This window comes from Mus caroli, unplaced genomic scaffold (assembly GCF_978045245.1).
Source record: "Mus caroli unplaced genomic scaffold, Mus_caroli_1 scaffold_13, whole genome shotgun sequence".
NCBI classification, from domain to species: domain Eukaryota; kingdom Metazoa; phylum Chordata; class Mammalia; order Rodentia; family Muridae; genus Mus; species Mus caroli.
The window spans coordinates 80,660,599-80,683,435 of record NW_028227268.1 but is presented as its reverse complement, the minus strand read 5'-3'; the positions used below and the strand labels follow the sequence as shown (position 1 = coordinate 80,683,435).

General features: G+C 38.6%; 1 protein-coding gene across 2 annotated transcripts in view; it reads left to right on the top strand.

Moving 5' to 3' along the window:
* Gabrb2 (gamma-aminobutyric acid type A receptor subunit beta2) overlaps positions 1-20,047 on the top strand; it is a 212,615-nt gene extending 192,568 nt beyond the window's left edge. For both annotated transcript variants that reach the window (XM_021176879.3, XM_029483941.2), the window contains exon 10: positions 14,946-20,047. In XM_021176879.3, coding sequence (XP_021032538.1) covers positions 14,946-15,293 — 348 coding nt within the window. In that variant the 3' untranslated portion in view covers positions 15,294-20,047. The remainder of the gene's footprint in view (positions 1-14,945) is intronic.
* Positions 20,048-22,837: the final 2,790 nt, after the last annotated feature.

Sequence of the window (22,837 nt, the reverse complement as noted above, 5' to 3'; positions counted from 1 at the left end):
CCACTTTCTCCTCTATAAGATTCAGTGTTTCTGGTTTTACGTGAAGTTCCTTGATCCACTTAGACTTGACCTTAGTACAAGGAGATAGGAATGGATCAATTCCCATTCTTCTACATGTTAACAACCAGTTGTGCCAGCACCATTTGTTGAAAATGCTGTCTTTCTTCCACTGGATGTTTTTAGCTCCCTTGTCGAAGATCAAGTGACCATAGGTGTGTGGGTTCATTTCTGGGTCTTCAATTCTATTCCATTGGTCTATTTGTCTGTCACTATACCAGTACCATGCAGTTTTTATCACAATTCCTCTGTAGTAGAGCTTTAGGTCCGGCATGGTGATTCCACCAGAGGTTCTTTTATCCTTGAGAAGAGCTTTTGCTATCCTAGGTTTTTTGTTATTCCAGATGAATTTGCAGATTGCACTTTCTAATTCGTTGAAGAATTGATTTGGAATTTTGATGGGGATTGCATTGAATCTGTAGATTGCTTTTGGCAAGATAGCCATTTTTACAATGTTGATCCTGCCAATCCATGAGCATGGGAGATCTTTCCATCTTCTGAGATCTTCTATAATTTCTTTCTTCAGAGACTTGAAGTTTTTATTATACAGATCTTTCACTTCCTTAGTTAGAGTCACGCCAAGATATTTTATATTATTTGTGACTATTGAGAAGGGTGTTGTTTCCCTAATTTCTTTCTCAGCCTGTTTATTCTTTGTGTAGAGAAAGGCCATTGATTTGTTTGAGTTAATTTTATATCCAGCTACTTCACCGAAGCTGTTTATCAGGCTTAGGAGTTCTCTGGTGGAATTTTTAGGGTCACTTATATATACTATCATATCATCTGCAAAAAGTGATATTTTGACTTCATCTTTTCCAATTTGTATCCCTTTGATCTCCTTTTGTTGTCGAATTGCTCTGGCTAGGACTTCAAGTACAATGTTGAATAGGTATGGAGAAAGTGGACAGCCTTGTCTAGTCCCTGATTTTAGAGGGATTGCTTCAAGCTTCTCACCATTTACTTTGATGTTGGCTACTGGTTTGCTGTAGATTGCTTTTATCATGTTTAGGTATGGGCCTTGAATTCCTGATCTTTCCAAGACTTTTATCATGAATGGGTGTTGGATCTTGTCAAATGCTTTTTCCGCATCTAACGAGATGACCATGTGGTTTTTGTCTTTGAGTTTGTTTATATACTGGATTATGTTGATGGATTTCCGTATATTGAACCATCCCTGCATCCCTGGGATGAAACCTACTTGGTCAGGATGGATGATTGTTTTGATGTGTTCTTGGATTCGGTTAGCAAGAACTTTATTGAGGATTTTTGCATCAATATTCATAAGGGATATTGGTCTGAAGTTTTCTATCTTTGTTGGGTCTTTTTGTGGTTTAGGTATCAGAGTAATTGTGGCTTCATAGAATGAGTTGGGTAGAGTACCTTCTGTTTCTATTTTGTGGAATAGTTTGTGAAGAACTGGAATTAGATCTTCTTTGAAGGTCTGATAGAACTCTGCACTAAACACATCTGGTCCTGGGCTTTTTTTAGTTGGGAGACTATTAATGACTGCTTCTATTTCTTTGGGGGATATAGGGCTGTTTAGATCATTAACCTGATCTTGATTCAACTTTGGTACCTGGTATCTGTCTAGGAACTTCTCCATTTCATCCAGGTTCTCCAGTTTTGTTGAGTATAGCCTTTGGTAGAAGGATCTGATGGTGTTTTGGATGTCTTCAGGATCTGTTGTTATGTCTCCTTTTTCATTTCTGATTTTGTTAATTAGGATGCTTTCCCTGTGCCCTCTAGTGAGTCTGGCTAAGGGTTTATCTATCTTGTTGATTTTCTCAAAGAACCAGCTCCTTGATTGGTTGATTCTTTGAATAGTTTTTCTTGTTTCCACTTGGTTGATTTTACCCCTGAGTTTGATTATTTCCTGCCGTCTACTCCTCTTGGATGAATTTGCTTCCTTTTGTTCTAGTGCTTTTAGGTGTGTTGTCAAGCTGCTAATGTGTGCTCTCTCTAGTTTCCTTTTGGAGGCACTCAGAGCTATGAGTTTTCCTCTTAGAAATGCTTTCATTGCGTCCCATAAGTTTGGGTATGTTGTGGCTTCATTTTCATTGAACTCTAAAAAGTCCTTAATTTCTTTCTTTATTCCTTCCTTGACCAAGGTATCATTGAGAAGAGTGTTGTTCAGTTTCCACGTGAAGGTTGGCTTTCTATTATTTATTTTGTTATTGAAGATCAGCCTTAGTCCATGGTGATCTGATAGGATGCATGGGACAATTTCAATATTTTTGTATCTGTTGAGGCCTGTTTTGTGACCAATTATGTGGTCAATTTTGGAGAAGGTACCATGATGTACTGAGAAGAAGGTATATCCTTTTGTTTTAGGATAGAATGTTCTGTAGATATCTGCCAGATCCATTTGATTCATAATTTCTCTTAGTTTCTCTGTGTCCCTGTTTAGTTTCTGTTTCCATGATCTGTCCATTGGTGAAAGTGGTGTGTTGAAGTCTCCCACTATTATTGTATGAGGTGCAATGTGTGCTTTGAGATTTACTAAAGTTTCTTTAATGAATGTGGCTGCCTTTGTATTTGGAGCATAGATATTCAGGATTGATAGTTCCTCTTGGAGGATTTTACCTTTGATGAGTATGAAGTGTCCCTCCCTGTCTTTTTTAATGACTTTGGGTTGGAAGTCAATCTTATCAGATATTAGAATGGCTACTCCAGCTTGTTTCTTCATGCCATTTGCTTGGAAAATTGTTTTCCAGCCTTTCATTCTGAGGTAGTGTCTATCCTTTTCTCTGAGATGAGTTTCCTGTAAGCAGCAAAATGTTGGGTCTTGTTTGTGTAGCCAGTTTGTTAGTCTATGTCTTTTTATCGGGGAGTTGAGTCCATTGATATTAAGAGATATTAAGGAAAAGTAATTGTTGTTTCCTGTTATTTTTGTTGTTAAAGTTGGCATTTTGTTCTTGTGGCTGTCTTCTTTTAGGTTTGTTGAGGGATTACCTTCTTGTTGTTTCTAGGGCGTGGTTCCTGTCCTTGTATTGGTTTTTTTCTGTTATTATCCTTTGAAGGGCTGGATTCGTGGAGAGATAATGTGTGAATTTGGTTTTGTCATGGAATACTTTGGTTTCTCCATCTATGTTAATTGAGAGTTTGGCTGGGTATAGTAGCCTGGGCTGGAATTTGTGTTCTTTTAGTGTCTGTATAACATCCGTCCAGGATCTTCTGGCTTTCATAGTCTCTGGTGAAAAATCTGGTGTAATTCTGATAGGCTTGCCTTTATATGTTACTTGGCCTTTTTCTCTTACTGCTTTTAGTATTCTATCTTTATTTAGAGCATTTGTTGTTCTGATTATTATGTGTCGGGAGGTATTTCTTTTCTGGTCCAGTCTATTTGGAGTTCTGTAGGCTTCTTGTATGTTCATGGGCATCTCTTTCTTTAGATTTGGGAAGTTTTCTTCTATAATTTTGTTGAAGATGTTTGCTGGTCCTTTGAGTTGAAAATCTTCATTCTCATCCACTCATATTATCCGTAGGTTTGGTCTTCTCATTGTGTCCTCTATTTCTTGGATGTTTTGAGTTAGGATCTTTTTGCATTTTACATTTTCCTTGATTGTTGTGCAGATGTTCTCTATGGAATCTTCTGCACCTGAGATTCTCTCTTCCATCTCTTGTATTCTGTTGCTGATGCTCATATCTATGGTTCCAGATTTCTTTCCTAGGGTTTCTATCTCCACTGTTGCCTGATTTTGGGTTTTCTTTATTGTGTCTACTTCCCTTTTTAGGTCTAGTATGGTTTTGTTCATTTCCATCATCTGTTTGGATGTGTTTTCCTTTTTTTCTGTAAGGACTTCTACCTGTTTGATTATGTTATCCTGTTTTTCTTTAAGGATTTGTAACTCTTTAGCAGTGTTCTCCTGCAATTCTTTAAGGGATTTTTGTGCTTCCTCTTTAGTGTCTTCTGCCTGTTTGGCAGTGTTCTCCTGTGTTTCTTTAAGTGTGTTATTAAAGTCCTTCTTGAAGTCCTCTACCATCATCAGGAGATATGCTTTTAGATCCGTGTCTAGCTTTTCCGGTGTGTTGGGGTGCCCTGGACTGGGCGAAGTGGGGGTGCTGGGTTCTGATGATGGTGAGTGGTCTTGGTTTCTGTTAGTAAGATTATTACGTTTACCTTTCGCCATCTGGTAATCTCTGGGGTTAGTTGTTATCGTTGTCACTGTTTAAAGATTGGAGCAGAAGCTGTGTTCCACTCACCAGCAGTCTCAAAATCCTGTGGCTGGGGTCGTGGGTAGCTGGCGGTACCCAGGTGCTGGTCCAGCCGGAAGAGGCCTGTGGTCCTACTCAGGCTGGTTTTCTGCTTCCCTAACTAATGCAGTCTCTGGTCTCACGTGCAATTGGATTGGAGCAGAAGCTGTGTTCCACTCTCCAGAAGTCTTAAGATCCTGTGGTGGGTGTTGTGGGTAGCTGGCGAGTGTCAGCCGACCCTGTGCCCCAGCTGCCCCGGTGCTTTTCTGACCGGAAGAGGCTTGTGGCCCTATGTAGGCCGGGTTTCTCTCTCCCCAACCAGAGCAGTCTCAGGTCCCGTGTGATTGGACTGGAGCAGAAGCTGTGTTCCACTCACCAGCAGTCCCAAAATCCTGCGGTGGGGGTCGTGGGTAGCTGGCGGGTGTCAGGCAACCCTGTGCTCCAGCTACCCTGGCGCTGATCCGGCCGGATGAGGCCTGTGGCCCTAATCAGGCCGGTTTCTGCTTCCCTAACTAATGCATTCTCAGGTCCCGTGCGCAATTGGATTGGAGCAGAAGCTGTGCTCCACTCACCAGAAGTCTTAAGATCCTGTGGCGGGTGTTGTGGGTAGCTGGCGAGTGTCAGCTGACCCTGCGCCCCAGCTGCCCAGGTGCTTTTCTGACCGGAACCTGTTTTCTGTTCTTATACTCACAATGGAGTTATTTGCTCTTTTTAAATAACCTTATCATTTCCTGGTACACACCAAAATCCTGTTACCAAATCCCTATATCACAAGATCAAAGAACTCAAGCCAACTTAGAGGGTATGCTTACATCATTAGCTTGTCCCAAGCCCATTCTTCCTACCTATTCTTAGTGCCTGTAGTGCATGAACGCTCACTGTCCCACTTTTCTAGCTTGTATGCCATGATGTGCCTGTAATGCATGAGTGCTCACCATACTCCTTTCTCTCACTCAGGCAGCTCTTGCCATTCTATCAGGAAAGGGCACACTTTATTCTTAATTCTAACTTCAACTTCCTATCAATTGTCCTAATATCCTTACTTTATGGTTTTTTTTTTGTCAAATACCCTAACATACCAAAATTATTTAAATCCAAATAACCTTTAAAAATTACTTAAATCAAGTCAGAAATTCTATAAAATTATTAACTCGTCTAGGCAGGGTTATCTCAAGAATTTTCAGCTTCATGTTGATGTGCAGAAAAGCTTGCCTAACGGAATGGCCCATCACCAAGGAAGTAACTACACCAAGTGATAGGTAGTGAGGGTCTCTTGGTGTCCATTCACACTAACCCAAATGAATGAGGAGTAGGCAATGAAAAACATGAGAAAGTACATTAGTAGCAAAAAACAATCCTGAAACAAAGTCTCCGGGGACATGCCACATCAGAGCTCACCCACTGATGCTGAGCAGGACAGTGAGGCCATCTCCAGGGAGCTCACTTGCCCACTGCAGCTCTTCCTGTATGAGACTTCCATACTTCACCTAGATTTTCTGGCTAAGACCCTTTAAGGGGTTGAGCATGATGACATCTGTCTATAATTTCAGAAAGCCCCAGTAGAAGGTAGGAAGTCTCAAGACAGTTAGTAAATAATGGTGTTGAAAAAGAAGGTGAAGGAGGAAGAGGGTGAAGAAGGAACAAATGAGGAGGAAGGGGAAGTGGTGTGGAGAAAGAGAGGAGGGGTACAATAAAGCAAGACAGAATTAGAAAAAAGGAAGAAGGGGATGACTGGGAGAACAAGGGAGGAGGAGGAGGACAAGGAGGAGCTGGAGGAAGTGAGGAAGAGCTGGAGGAGGTGGGGAGCAGGAGAGGGAGCGAAAGTCAAAATAGGCATCTGCTGTCATTGCTGAAGCTCCCGTTCTTGCCAATGCTTAAAAAAATTTGCAAAGGGCAGTTAATCTAAGAGGATGATCTAAAGGGTAAGAATGTCAATTCTGTAGACACCCATGCCTATCACGGAGTTCACAGGTTCATTCTGCAGTGATTGCAAGTGTTATGAGGCCTGTTACCAGGGTGCTTTGAAGAGAAGAGACTCCTATCCTGAGTTCTGCTTCTGCTTCCTCAGAAAAGTTCCACCTTCTCAGAAAATGAGCCATCCCCTAGCTCATTGCATTTATCTGCTAACCTGGTGGAATCTTTTTGTGAGAGAAGCAGAAACATTTCATCTGGTGACATTAGGATCATAGCAGGTGTCAATCATAAGGAATGACTGCACTGATTGAAGATGCGTAACATAAAAGCTGTTTACTAAGGAAACTTCATATCTAGTCAAAAAATAAGAATTATCAAAGCAACAATAATTGTCACTGTATTTCAAAGATGCTGAAATCTATTGCATACTACTTTTTTCACTCTGGACTGCAAATAATTAATGCAGTACATTTTCTACTAATTATTTATCAACACCAGAAAAAGTTTTAAGCATGTAACTATGCCTGAAGTAATCATGGACTAATTTATGATGCAAAGGGTAGTTCTCATTTGATGGTAGTAACTAACTTAATTAAAGAAAGCAGACCTTATATTCATTCTGGCTTGTGTTATAAATGACACCTCTTTGTCAGTGTGTTGTGTACTGGGGGATGTTGCTATTGTGGAGTCCACAGACAAGTATGGTTGTAGAGCAATTATCTCTCAGCACCTGGTTGGTCCCATGTAATAGGTCTCCACAGCCTGGCTTAGAAGAGCTTCCAGAATTATCTAACTCTGTTATAGATTCAATATACCATGTTTTGGTTTGGGTTTTATTTGTTTGTTTGTTTGTTTGTTTGTTTGAATAAGCAATTGTGGCACCAATTTAATATATTTTAAAATGAAGGAAAATATGGAAGTAGAAAGGGATAGAAGAAGGCAAAGAAGGAAAGAGGAAGGAATGAAGAAATGATGAATACAAACACATGCACGCACGCGCGCATATACTGCATAATACATATATAGTGAGACAAAAGCTACCTGGATATTGTGAAGTGTTCTTCCTACATCCAGTCCCAAATTCTAAATGCCAACTTTGATTGCTGTTTCTCTACTCACTTTGGTTCAAGGACTTGAAGAATCAACAGCATTGGCCTTCACTTGCACTGCTAAAATTCCCATTACACATTCTGCTTGGTTGAACTTTCTTTCACTTTACAGAATACTGAGCGTGTGCTAGGTATTTTCAGAGGATTTCCACCTCCAGAAAGAGTGCATTGGCTATCCCCAGGTGCTTAATGGTTCATTGACTTAGCATTTTAAGTCTCACGGGCCACAGTGCCATTTCATGGAAGATAAAACAAGATCTCCTACCCTCAGTAGGCACAGTGAAGGGAAACTATATAGTTAGAAGCTGTTTTTATCTGCAATTTCTCATGTACTGGGTAATGCCAGTGGTGAATTGAATTTTAAAATAGCTCTATTCTCCTTTCTCATGTAAGCTGGCGAGTCTAGTCTGAGAGATGTGACTTGTTTTTCTGTATATGACCTTAAACATAAGGGTGTCCCTGTAGATCATACATCAATTATAAATAGCATTCAGGCAAAGAATCAGTGAGTCTAAAGTCAAATTTGGAATTAAACAGTCATTTTACAAAAAGTAAGTCACACTCTTCAGAGCTTAATGTATTATTATTATTAAAACAAAAACAAAACAAAACAAACAAAAAACAAGCAAAATGCAATCCTTTAGCAGTCCAGTCTTCTTTCTCTGAAAAAATGTTGATAAGCAGACAGCAGTAAGGAAACAAAGCTGTATTCCAAATATCCTGAGTTAATTTACCAGTGTCTGTGGCAGTGTTCCCTGGGTCAGCTATCAGCCATGTCAGCAGAGGTGTCTCTGCAGCCAGTAGATCTGCCAAATGGATAATGTACAAGCTGTTTTCATTCTCAGAGGATCCTTACAGGAGAATCGTGTCTGCCTCTCAAACCCAGCACTTGACTCTTGATTGAAAAATGCAGCTCCAGGTGCATCTTGATTTCCAGACAGTGGCTTTAGATGGGAAACAACAGATTTGATTGATAATGGTGATTTTATACAACCTCCCCAAACAAGTGTGGTTTTACAAAGGAATAGGTGAATAAGAAGCAGAGCCTGAAATAAGAGCACAATGCAAAAACAGCTCATCTGCACCTGTGGGTTTACCTGCCCATCTCTGTCTTCTTTCTTTCCCTTGTTTGTTTTTGCTTTTCTCCATCTTGTTTCAGCTGCTATTAACAAACTGCCCATGGCTATTTGGATAGTTAGAAATAGCAGGAGAGAATAGTTTCATAATCTTGGTGTTTTTTCCAGGGCAATGGAGTTCACAGCAATACATTAAAGGAAAATGAGCTCTCCTTCATGTCCTCTGAAGAAACCAGGTTAGATGAGTTTGGTTTCACGTGTCTTTCCTGCTCTGGTGAGGAGAGACAGTTAGGAAAGGTTAGATCAGAAAAGGAGGAGGGGGAGGAGGAGGAGAAGGAAGAGGAGGAGAAAAAGGAGGAGGAAGAGAAGGAGGAAGAGGAGGAGGAAGAGGAGGAGGAGGAGAAAGGAGAGGAGGAGGAGAAGAAAAAAGGGAGAAACATTTTTAATTAGATAAAATCCATGGGTCAATGGCAGTGTCTTCAAATTTTCTAAAAATTATCATCTAAATGTAGTATGCAGAGAAGGAATTCAGTGACAAAACTCAGCCTGAAGAATTTACAGTTAAACACCTAGGATGGTCTCTTGGACAGGATTACAGCTGAAAGCTGAAACACTTTGAGAATCTCTTTCTAAAACCTTCATAGCAAATATTATCTTATAACAACAAATATCTCCAAAGAAAATGCAAGATAATCATTATTGAATTTAAAATCTATTTATTAAAATGATATTTGTTTTTTCTAAAAAATATTTGTTATTAATTTTGCTTTTATATAAACAGTAGAGAATTGAAAGAAACTTTGAGCAAATGTGTCTCAAGCCATGAATGCCTCTTCTACTTCAAATGTATCAACAGAATCTACAGATTCAGGGTCATCTGCTTCTACGTGTAAATCCACTGGTATTGGTTGCGTATATATTTTTCTGTTGGGTTCATCTGAGAACTCACAACATGCCACTGGCTAAAAAAGAAAAAAAAAGGTTATATATCCATTACTCAGCCAATCACAGCATCAGGAAGATACTTAATCAAGTACATTTGCACCAGGCACACAGAAACTGAGAAGAGAGATTTGGAAGGTATATTTTCAGATAGAAATTAGAATAAGTGGACAAGACATGATAAGCAGACAGAAAACAGATGTCTGCTCTTCTCACCTAAATGTGTTGGAGCTAACACAAGTTTTTCTAGCTCTTACCTTTAGTGACACAGTAAGCTCCAAACACTCTCATCCAGTCCTTCCTCTGGATAATTGTGTAAGGCTCCAGATGACTGCCCCACTGATGTAGACTGGTTCCATGCTCCAGCAAGGGAAAGTGGAACAGACCTAAATCTAATTCCTGCTCTGCCTCCTCTTCACTCTTTTCCAAGTGTGGGATCAGGGCCAGCTCTAAGTGGCTTCTGGGACAACTGAAAGTGTTCTGTAAATAAAATGCTTAATTTTCAACTTCAAGCTGTTAGTCACTAAATGCTCTTCTCTCTGTAAGAATGAAGGATCTGTCCTGGAAGTAACACTGGGCAGCATGGGAGTATAGTGCTTCTATTTTAGAAAAAGAAAGAAACAAACAAACCAACAACAACAACAAAAATACCTATGCAAATAGAGAAAGAAATCTTGGGGGCAGAGAGAGATGCAGAGGTGTTCCTGGGGCGTTCTGTTCTTTAGAATTATATGAAATCAATGAATTCACGTACTGATGACTCACAAAGAGGTGAATTAGATTTTAATTATCCCAAAATTAATTACATCAAACCACCCTTTACTAAACATCTACATTGCGATGAGAACAATGCAGGATTCTTGAGGATATAACAGTGACACAGTCAGACCTCCTTTTATGCTTCCTCAAAAAGAGTTGTCTGATAAACAACAAATAGCAAGAAAATTAGTATAATTTACTATCATGAGAATTTTAATGAAACTAACATATCAGGAGGAAAGACAAGCCTGGTCATCTGTCCCTGATCCCTGCCAGGATCTGTCTCTGATCCCTGCCACTGGAGTACTGACCATGTCATTCTTTGGCTTGACCTCTAGGCCCTATTTTTCTACTCCCACTCCCTCCCCCATACAGTTTCTCTTTTATTCCCCTACCATGTTTGATTTCAATTTCATACTTTCCTTTTTTAAAACCTACTAATTTCCCTTCGTGCTAACTGTATGCATATGGTTGTGGGATCATCAACTTAAGCTTAGGTATATAGCTCTGATTTTCCCAGCCAATTCTAGGAAAAGCATTTTTCTCCTTCATTTTTTCCTGTTTTCTACAAGGTCTACTTTAGAGCACTCATCTTCACTTTCCTCTTAAAAGTTGAGTTCCTCACCAAAGAGTGCCCATTTGTTCCATGCTTGGGATCACCAATATGGAGAATTTTCATCAGGTTTGCTCAGAAGTTCATGAGCCATATACCTGAAGAAAAACTCTCCCTCTGCCTGAAGCCATCAATTGTCAATAGCTCTCCTCAACTGGGTGTGGAGCTTCATGAGGCTCTTATCCATGCTGGTTTTTGACTGGGGTAATCTTGTAGAGCTGTTGTCCATGTAGTCACAGCTGCTATGAGGTCATGTGTGTAACAGCCAAGTCATGTCTGGCAAATACTCTCCCACTGCAGGAATCTAGTGCCCCTGAATTCTATGATCTTTCTGTTCACTCTTACACAGCCTTAGTGTGTGTGTGGGGGGGGGGGCAGGGTCAGTGTGCTATAGATGTTCAATTTATAGTAAAGGCACACAGATAGATAATAAGAGATTGCGGAGTAAAATTGTGTGTTGAATTTTTAATAACAATCTTAGCTATGGTTTGTTGAATGCTTGCTATGAACAAAGAGAGCCTAAGTATTTTACATATACAGCTGATCAGTCCCCTCCCTCACCCCCCCCCAAAAAAAAACCCAGAAAGCTGGTGCTAATCCTTTCCCTAACTGACATTTAGTAGAACTGAAATCAGAGGTTAAGACTTAGTTCCAAAGGTAGTACCTGAATAAGCAAAGATTGTCACAATCCGCGGTCATAAACAGGACAGTGTACAACAACCTGCCTTATGGCAGAAAAGAGAACGTGATCTAAGTGCTCTTTCAATCCCAAAGCAAACCTGACAAGCACTCTCCATATTGGTGATCCCAAGCATGGAACAAATGGGCACTGAGGAGTGCTCTTTGGTGAGGAACTCAACTTTTAAGAGGAAAGAGAAGATGAGTGCTATAAAGTAGACCTTGTAGAAAACAGGAACAAATGAAGGAGAAAAATGATCTTCCTAGAATTGGCTGGGAAAATCAGAGCTGTGTCACTGAACTTTAAGCATATCACAGTGAATTACAACTGGCCTGAGTCTCTTTCCTGCCTGTTAATTGAGAAATGAATTACATATGAAGATGGTTATTTCTTATTCCTACGTACTTCATATCTCCATAGCCATGGGTAAGGATTTTCTGGAAAATGATGTTTTAGATAAATTAATTTTTTTCTGTTATTGACTAGGTAATTGAATCTAGATGGAGAGTAATAATTTATGGTTTAAGTATTTTGAGCCAATTGTGGTGGCACATGCCTTTGATCCACAAAACTGAGGAGGCAGAGGGAGGCAGATCTCAGAGTTTGAGGCCAGTCTGGCCTACCGAGTGAGTTCCAGGACAGGCAGGGCTACACCGAGAAACCCTGACTCTAAAGAAAATGAAAGTCACAAACAGTCGTCTGGAGAAGGGGTCTCTGCCGAACAGTAGCAGCTCATCGGTTGTCCACAGGTATTCCATAGGCCTCACTCCTCTCCACCACGACTTTTCTCTTCAGCCTGGCAAGACCTCCAATAAGATGGAGATGACTGTGTTTACCTAGGGAAAGATCATCTCCTGAGTCTATTCTAGAAGATCAAATTGCATCATTCAGAGAACAGCGGTTTTACTTTTATAAGATCAGCTATGCATTTTGGAGTGCTCTCTATGTGTCGTGTAAGGCAGTATGTGTAAGTCAATGCAGTAGCCTTTCCCGATGGCATGGTTATTTATTGTTGTTGTGAATATTAATATTAATATTAATATTATTATCATTATTTTCCATATTCCTGGTATTCATATGTATCTCACTATAATGTACACACTTCATGACAGCCAGTTTGAACAGTGCTTTAATGTCTACCTTCTTACATATTTCCTTTCAGATCGTTTCCCCACATCCTATCTTAGCTCTCAATATAGATGAAGGAATGTTTAGCTTTCTAACACCAAAAAGAGCAAATGGAAAACTACAGTTTGATTTGTACCCAATGTTGTGTCTGGAGACTGCTCTTGCCATGCGGACTCTGCAGCAGTGTAATCGTCCTCAGCACTGGAACTATCCATAACACTCACTCTGCTAATCACACTCAACAGATCTCTTGAATTTGTAAATTAAAGAGAAATACATGATAAGGCTCCAGGGATCATTGAATTCAACTCTTGGATTTCATACATAATAAGATAGAAACTCATTGAAGTTAAATATATCATCCAAGGATAATTTGTGTAAAACTTAGAAAAGATTACTTTTGATGGGTGCCAATACTCTTATTATGGTTGCTACTATTTATTCACACAATTAACAGCCAAGCCAACAACTAATTTGAAACATCTCTTAATACTATCACACTTTATAATAAGGCAAACATCCTGGTGTTGTAATGAAAGAAGCTCTGAGAAACCATTAGAGAAAAATTTGAATGCAAAAATGTATTTCCTGTATGGGTAAAAAGCACAGCAAACACAAATAACATGGAGCAGCTGCTGTGTTGTGTTGGAGCAGCAGGGAGTGGTGAACAGTCAAATCTCTCACTTGTGAATTTGAATTCTTAAAAGATGAAGCTTTGAGTTTATAGTTTTCCCTAGGGATCAGGTGTCTTGGAGGCAAGTTCAGGTGAACACCCTTACCTGTGAACAGAATAGGGCCTCGTTATAAGGAAGCTTTTGAGTATTTAGTGCAATAGTTGCTGCAGAGAATTGAGCAAAGCAAAAGCATTTCAGTGCCCCCCCTTTTTCTTCCTTAGGCTGAGAACTAACCAGGCATCACAATCACTGCTTTGGGAGTCAGTACTCTTGTGTCATATATGTATTTACGTTTCCAAATTTCATCATGTTCCCAAAATAATTTGAATAGCATTGTTGTTTAGCCTATTATAGTATAGTCTATAGTCTATTAGTCCAGCAAGTAAAATTATACCATAAACAAATACAGAATATTTGACAAAGGGGGGGGCAGAGATTAACTGATCAACTATTATGCCCCAGAATGTTTTATATTTTATAGCATCTATTTCTCAAAAGGTCTTAGTTTTGAAATTATCATATAAGACCATCAAAATACATCTGAATGCTAATTACTAATATGTAGTCCTTGTTACATTTTGTTTTCTGAATAATCCATGCTCACACTACTGTATCATGTAGCAAGTTGTTTATATTTTCTGTCTCTCTATATATCACTTATATCATTAGCCAGATTTTCCTTACTTCATTTATTTATTACTTTTATTAAGTCTTGTTTTATATACAGCTTTGTAAATTATGTTAGTAACATAATAGAGTAGTTTTGTATTTTTAAAGACTTTTTTGTTTTTATTTTATGCATGTGAGTGTTCTGCCTGCATGATCTGTACATGTAACATATGTGTGAGGTGCCCATGGAGGCCAGGATAAGGCACTGAATCCCCTGGAACTAGATTTCAGCTGCTTGAAAGCTACCTTGTGCATGCTGGGAACCAAACCCATGGAGAAATTTCAGATTATTAAATCTTGCCTCAAGCAAGAATATTTTAAAAACAAATATTTTAGAGTGGGTCAATGTGACACTAGTATTTTGTGACAAATCATGTTAATATCTATGGCAGTCATGGTCAATGGAATAAAATATAAAGCTCAACTTACATAATCAATGGCTCAAAGAAAATATACATGTAGGATTTTTGAGGAACATACAAAAATATTCTATTTCTCAATCAATGCACAAAAAGAATTTACTTTTTCTTATTTTATAATTTTAAATAAAGATGATGGACATGTAGCTCAGAGGTAAAACTCTTACCTATAATGCTAAAAGCTCCAGGTACAGTGCCCAACATGACCAGAAAGGAAGAAAAAAATGATAGTTGCTATACCTTGCTTGATTCTCAAAATAAATATAGTCAGTAAATATATGTTACATAAATGTGTGAATATAATTCAGTGACCAATTCCCTACCATTATACCATACATAATAAAGTTGAATTGTGCATCTGTTTCTGTCAAGTAAATAATATAAATTATGTGAAGGGATGGTTCTTGACTTCTATTTCTCAGCATGGGGTAAGTAGAAATTATGAAGCCGGTGCTAGTTAATCTATTTTAATTACATTATAGGATCCTCTGGGACTGAATCTATAAGATCTAGTAAATGAGAAACCTGAAAAGTCAAATACCTCATAGTGGCAGAGCAGCGATTAAAAGTCTCACCCTGCAGTATGAAAGCTAGCTCTCTTTGTCACTGTGATGTACAGTCTGTAAAGTGCCTGTAAGAGTTCCTTGTGGTAAGAGCATCAGCAACGGCTTATAGTTTCAGATGTACCTTTTCTGATTCTTCCTCCTTGCAGATGGACCCCCATGAGAACATCTTACTCAGCACGCTTGAGATAAAAAACGAGATGGCCACATCCGAAGCAGTAATGGGACTTGGAGACCCCAGGAGCACAATGCTGGCCTACGATGCCTCCAGCATCCAGTATCGAAAAGCTGGGCTGCCTAGGCATAGTTTTGGCCGCAATGCTCTGGAGCGACATGTGGCACAAAAGAAAAGTCGCCTGAGGAGACGTGCCTCTCAACTGAAAATCACCATCCCCGACTTGACTGATGTGAATGCCATTGATCGGTGGTCCCGCATTTTCTTCCCTGTGGTGTTTTCCTTCTTCAACATTGTCTATTGGCTTTATTATGTGAACTAAACTACAGCCTTCCATGAGAAGCAAGGACTGGATTCCTCTTCAAACAGTTGTACAGCCTGATGTAGGACTTGGAAAACACATCAATCCAGGACAAAAGTGATGTTAAAATACCTTAGTTGCTGTGCTATCCTGTGGTCCATTTCATACCATTTGGGTTGCTTCTACTAAGTAAGGAATACACTAAGGTCCTCGCGGTTTTCCAGTTACAACGCAAGTGATTTGTACACATGCTGGCAAGATCAAGTGTGAAGTATTCCACTTTATCAGTTTTAGTACACAGCCTACTCAGAGGGTTAGTATGTAGATTCTAGATGATGCTAGAAAGCTCAAGAGCATGGGCAGTCAATTCTCTGAGACACAGTCATTTCCAAACGCCTTCCATCATTGTTCCTATGATTGGCATGCAGTTGGGACACCACTGTGCATATGAAACATTTTCTGCAATAATGAGAACATGCTACTTCAATATGGACTTTGAGGTCTAAGCCAGATGATGATGATGTCGTGGAGTGGTGATTCTCAAGGGTCTAATAGATTCATATGCATTTTGAGCACAATGGAAGTAAGGAGGTGGGACAAAGCTTTAAAGAAGAGACTCAGGAATCCAGTTTCTCTGGTCTGTTTGATTGCCTACAATGAACTGGCAAGCATATCTTTCATGTGGGCCTTAGGCTGAGGAAGATTTCCGAGTAGACCATGTACAGCAGCCAAAGTTAACATCTTGTCAAAAAGCTGTTTCCAAGGTGGTTAAAATAAAAATTAATAGCATAGAGCTCGGTCAAAAGTCCAGAAATGACTGTGGTTAAGAATGAGTGAAATAACCAAGTGTGACCCTTATCACTGCTACACAGCATCTGGTCTGAACATAGCGCTGAGCAGAAGGACTAGAATGAAACAGAGTGATTTGCCCTTGTCGTGAGCTTAGCATAATTTATGAGGATTTTTGTAAATCATTTATCTCATCAAAAAATAGCTATCAAATAGAGAAGTGGAGGGAATTAGAAGTAACTTGATAGCTTATATTGAGAATCATTCTAACAGTCAACTGTAGAGCACAGATGAGCAGGTCACTTTTCTCAGTGTCAGCTGCTCTTACATTGTCCTCCTCTGGGTTTATTTCTGACTGGAATACAGTATTTTTAAAAAGAGAATTTGCTCTTTCCCCAAAAGGATTAGTCATCATCTTCAGCTTTTCTTGCTTTCAAAATTTCTCATTTTACTATTAGGAGACAGCCCCAGTGAGGCTTTGCTGAGACCGTGTGAACTGGCTTTTCTTTTGTATTCTCCAAGGCTTGTGCATGCACAAATGGAATCTGTGGGTCAGTGGGGTTTGATCATGTAAAGGGTGTTTACGTTGTATATATTGCAGTCTACTTAATCAAGCAAAACATGGAAAGTAGTGGGCACTAGGGTTAGAACGGGGCTGTGGTGAGTGAGTGTTGCCCTCCCAGCTCGTGGTACAGAAGTGAAGAGAACTGACATCACTGGCTGCTGTGGTGGGTCGTTATTATTCTGCCTTTCAAATTATGTAATTGTGCATCTTTCTATATTGGGCATACGCATTCTTTACAGAAAAGAGAATAGGGTAATATATTTTATTTTTTGTCAATGGGGAGGGGGGTCCTATTTGGCTTTTACCTACAGAAAATACTAAATTACTATGTTTTCTATACAATTGACTCTGATTGGCCTTTACCTCAGAGGATGACTTTGCTACTTCTATTTTTAAAGCAGTCGAAAACAATTCTGTCTTCAGAGTAGGGTCCCCAGTTAAGTGTATAGGGGTCAAGGCTGGTATTATTCTGCAGATGAATCTTTCCCCTCATGATTAACAACCCTAGGATAGTAAGCATCATTGTGTGCTTCTATTCCAACAATTAAAGGGAAACCAGAAATATAAATAAAAGTTTATCATTCATTTTCTACATTTAACAAAGATGGGATGGTAGGTTTGGGGGGGGGCTTGTTGTTTTGTTGTTGTTGTTGTTGTTTGTTTGTGTTTTGCTTTTTGTCCTCCCCCCAATCAATATTGGCATGTTTGGCTCCTGTATTTTAATTATGTGCTTTACACTTTTGAGTTTTAGTTACAGGACTACAGATCTGACTGAGGATGTTCACATGTGCTCAGAGTAAAGATTCTTCAGATTTCTCCAGGGCTTTTTCCTACGAAATCATTTTGGGGGGATCACAGTAATAAAAGTGCCTATCCCTTGTCAGCAGGGGTGACGTCTGAATGGAAAACTACAGGAAGAAGCGTCACCGTAATCTCAGGGGCACACCGTGACATGCCATTCGGAAACAACTTTTCTAAATACAACTCAGAGCCTAAGCCTAGGCTCCCATTAGCAATTTCCATAAAAGCCATAACAAAATCCTTGATATTGTCATTTGTGATTGTAACAAACTCTTAGATGTCCAGGGAAGTCAATCATATAATTTAGATCAAAATGGAGAGAAGCAGCGTCACAGGGTGGGCTTCACATGCTTATGACCAGCAAACAGATTTCTGGTCTAACTAATGCAGAGAAAAGATGGGACCTTGCAATCAATGCCCTAGAGTGAACCATATGTTGACATTCAGTATCCACGTAGGTAGAGAACACTGACTCCTCCCGTCCAGAAATAGCAGTCCATGTAGAATTTTTTTAAAGCTACATATTTAGTTGAATTAGAATGCAGGAAAGGGTGCTAGGTCTGATGAATCTGGGAAAACCAATTAGTTTGTTACTCAGTAATTAAACTAATGGACCACCAAGGTATGTTTTGGCAATCTTGAAATGGTATTACTATCCGTTTATACATATGTATAGTTTTTTTCTTTTGATTATACAATAGCCAGATAGCCAGCAATTAAGGTGTTTTTTCATCTTTGAGAAATTAGTAGGCAAATTCTGACTCTCAAATGCACAGTCTACACAAAATCTCTGATCTCAATCTGTATATATATATATTGTACATGACTGCTTGTAGGTATGAAATGCACCTCCGAATTGAAATCTCATGCAGCATACCCATATGTTTGCATAGGAATGTTACAATTATTTCTACTGCAATTTAACAACAGGGGATAGGACGCAAGCAGTGTCATCTAGTCTTTCTGTCTCTTCATTTCAAAAAGAGCAGTGCTAAGTAAAATAATAACAATAATAATAATAATGATTTTTTTTTTTAAAAAAACCAAAAGACACTACATTCTAGGATTAGTACCACACAGAAGTGATCTGTCGAGCTTACAAAAGCACAAGACATCACAAAAGTGCAGTGGAATTTCTAATGGAGAAATAAATCACAGGCATTTTAAGGAAGACCTGCTTTAAATCGGCAACTATGACCAACTCCATTTTCTGTAGGTCACTGTGTTTCAGTCTTATAGCTAACTTCATGGTCAAAAACAACAACTGAAAACATCAACACAGACAGGTCTTATAACATATCTACATGTGTATATGTGTATATAGAGATCCATGCAAACACATATGCATATGTATGCATTCATACGTCAGAAACAAAAGGAATCAACAAAGAGTTATTTCCTTCATATGACTTTTTTTTTTAATTTGGCAGCCAACAGTCACCATTCTAAAATAAATAATACAGGGTACTGAACATCTCTCTCAGCAAATCAATGACTACAGTTCCTAAGAACATTGCACAGTTTGACTCTACAATAGTACTGTACCTCAGAATATGAGATGTTAACTAGTTTCTGCATTGCTTGTCAAATATCCATTTGCTCTCTTTTAAAGGACACAGATAACACTATCCATTGGTGATGTAAATTGAAAAAAAATAAAATTAGGAATATGGGGAAAAATCCTCTGGAGAGGAGAAACAAAAAAAACAAAAAAACAAAACAAAACAAAAAAAAAAAAACCAAACTACCCCTTACCATGATGGTCAGGGAAATTTACAACTGTAGCAATCATGCCATTTTGCTAAGTGTACAGAATCTGTTATGTAAGCAAACATAACTTTCACTGAGAGTGTGTAAATATTTAAACAGATTTCTTAAATATTTTTAACTTCTAATTTGTATTTTACGGTAAGGCAATGTACTAATTCTGTTTATGGCTTACATCAACGTGCTATGTTATGTACATAATTAAATATGCTGTAAATTAATAGTCAATAGATACAAATAATTGCTTAGGGTTTTTGTCTTAATTTTATCTATTTATTTTTTACTAAGTATGTTTACTGCAGTGCCCTGGCAGAGTAATTTAAACACCCTTTTACATAAATGATTTGGGAATCCCATACATAAGGGTTCCCACTGCTGTTTCTCACATACAGGTATGAATACACACACACACACACAGAGCATCGTCTACTCTCTGCTTTTCACTCCCATTTTTTCCCTCTTAGTGGGAAATGTAGCCTTGTTTTGGAGTCATATTAACAACCAAGAGATGCTTTTAAAATGGTAAATGGAAAAAAGGAGAAGTGCTTAGGATTAACTGAATAGTTTTTCTATGCTAGAGTAAAAGAAGCCAAAGTTTGCAAACTATAGCTAGTCCCCCAAAAGTAGACATTTATAGCAGCACTGCAGATAACAACAACAAAAATTATTCGTACCAGCTCCAGAAATTTGTTACATATGATGCATGCTGGAAGAGGTTTTTTGTTTTTGTTTTTGTTTTTGTTTTTTTTAAAGTATATGCTAGCATTTGTCTTTAGATAGTATTATTCCTTTCAACCAAAGACTCCAGAATTATTTTTCAAAAGCAAAGGGGAAAAAAAAAAAACAAAAGAAAGAAAGGAAATGAGAAAAAAAGAGTCACTGCTTCACACCAAAGTTTAAATAATTTTTCCAAATGCAGTAGGGAGATGGTTTTAAAAAGTAGAAAGGAGTCGATAGAGAGTAAATTCAGAAGCTGCCCTGAGAAAATTATTGTTTGTTTGTGTGTTTGTTTGTGTTTTTAAGTTGGAAAAATATAAAGCTGTACTCATAAATAGCTTTACTTTTGGGAAATTCATTGAGAACATTTCTCTAGATATGTGCAAGATTTTGACATCAATTTTCAATTTGATTTAAGAAGTACTTTTGTGATAAACATCCAAAACGATGAAAAGTAAGAGTTTATTTTTGAGTTCTAAAGCAAAATGCCACTCCCTGTCAGATCACCTCTGTCTGAGGCCACACCCATCACTTTCCACTTGAATCAAGTCAACATTTCCATCAACTTCTATTCTTTCTCATTTTATGATTTAGTTCAGTGGTTAAGAGTCCACACACATCCATTTTAAACACAATTCACTCAAAGTTGCTTATAATTTAAATTCCATGCCACTTACAATTTTTTTCTTTGCATGGGTGTTTAAATAGTTCTGTTATGGAATTGTTCCTGCATAGTTCTGAGCTGTCCTTTTATAAGAAGTGATGTTCCAGTGTCTTCACAATGTAGTGATTATCAGCCTTACAACGACCTTGTAGCCTTTCTGAACACACACATCATGCTCACTCCCCAATGGCTAGAAAATGCAAAGCACTAGCAGGATTCATTGCATCCGTTTTCACATCTTTCTAACATCAGGACTTCTAAAAATCTCTGGGATACATGCGGTAGTAAAATTCAAAAGAGGATTATCAATGAATAGCACATAAGAATTATTTTCATGAATTTCAACTAATTGCAGCCAGTTTCAGCATGTAAATATATAATAATGTTGGCTAGTGTGTAATTCTTGACCTAAGAAATATAAATAAAAGCAAAAAGTTCTATGTGTGGCTTTTTTTTTTGTATGAATGTCCATGTGTGTGCCTTATGCTGTAATCATTTCTGAGAAACATGGGATTTTTATAAGCTTTGAAGTCACTATCTTGCAGATGTCAAGTTTGATTTTTCTGTGATGCCTACAAGCAATGATTATGCACACACCTAATACACGAACTCTCAGCTTTCTAGTCTGTAAATTGAGGTACACATTTGCCTTACTTATAGGGTAAAGATAAAATGATGGAGCTTGAAACACAGGAGGACATGAGTAAGTGGTCTGTAAAGAATATATCGCGACAGCTTTTTATTTATCACCCTTGAACATTCAGCATATATTTCACAGCTACATTTCCCATCTTTAAATTGTCTCAGTTATTACTGTCTTACTAGTTTAGCTATCATTATTATAGGTTAGAGATAACCAATTAAAAGCTGGGTGGGTTTTCCTTATGAAGATACAATAAGCATAAGACTTCATGTGTTTAACCTTCGACATGTATCTGAGGATGAGTAACTGGATAGAATCCCTGAACCCTTATAATAATCTTAATAGAAAATGTAACTCATGCTTAACAAAAAATGAGTATATTGCTTGCGTATAGAAATCCAATGTGGGCTTTCCCTCAAATTCTCACAAATGACTTCTACATCATCACTGAGATGGGGGGGGGGGCAGCAGCTCTGTCTGCTGTTCACTTACTTGATCACTCTTCAAGAAACCTTGGTGTCAGACCTAGCCACAGGTTTACTGACATGGGGAAAGCAGAGATGAGCATCCATGATCCTGCCCATCAGACCCAGCTGAAAGTCTTAGCTCCAATGGATACTTTAGTGACAAATCCAATATCTTCCACCCTTACTTATTTTTGAATTTTCAACATGATTTTGGTGGAAGATGTTACCCAGAAGGAGGTGTCCTTCCCATACACAATTGTCTAGTAAAGTCACAAGTTTAAAGGAGTTGTGGATCTCAAAAGAGTAGATGATATGGAAAAGAGGAAATATTTATAGGATGTGTGACGGTTCTGTTCTCTAGGGCTATATTACAAATTAAAATCTAGGTACATGAAACACAATTGCACTAGAAAACACGTGCACGTGTGCATATGTGTGTGAGTGTGTGTGTGTGTTTGAGTGTGTGTGTTAAGTTAGAGATTTTCATGAGAATGGGTAAAACTGCTAAGAAAAACTCAGCATTGAGGCAAATAAAGGTATCTTTTAAAATAAACAGGAACAGTTTTTCCAAAGAGATTAGGAAGAAAGACAATAAGTTACATGTCAATCAAAAACTTAAACTTTGTTCACTGGCTATGACCTGGAAGAATGGTACAACATTAAGAAGATGGCACAGAGGAACATAGAAGGCCAGGTTCAAAGCCCTGCCATGTGCATGCTGCTAAAGCAAGAGTGGCCTGTGACCACAACCAAAGAAGCAATCAGAATGAGCTATCAGAACAAAGGCCTTTACCATTGTCAGTGTGGCTTCATTTAAGAAGTAAGACTCTTTGGTTGGTTTAGTCCCTGGGAGCTCTAGGGGTTCTGGTTGGTTGATATTATTGTTCTTTAGGTTGGTTGATATTGCTGTTCAGCCTCATATGTAACAGAGGATGGCCTTGTAGGGCATCAATTTGAGGAGAAGCCCTTGGTCCTTAGAAGGCTCAATGTCCCAATATGGGGGAATGCCAGGGAAGAGAGGCAGGAGTGTGTGTGGGGGTGGGTTGGGTGGGTGGGAGAAAACCCTCAATAGAAGCAGGGGGAGGGGAGATGGGATAGGGGTTCCTGGAAGCTCTGGGAGAATGGGAAAAGGAATAACATTAGAAATGTACA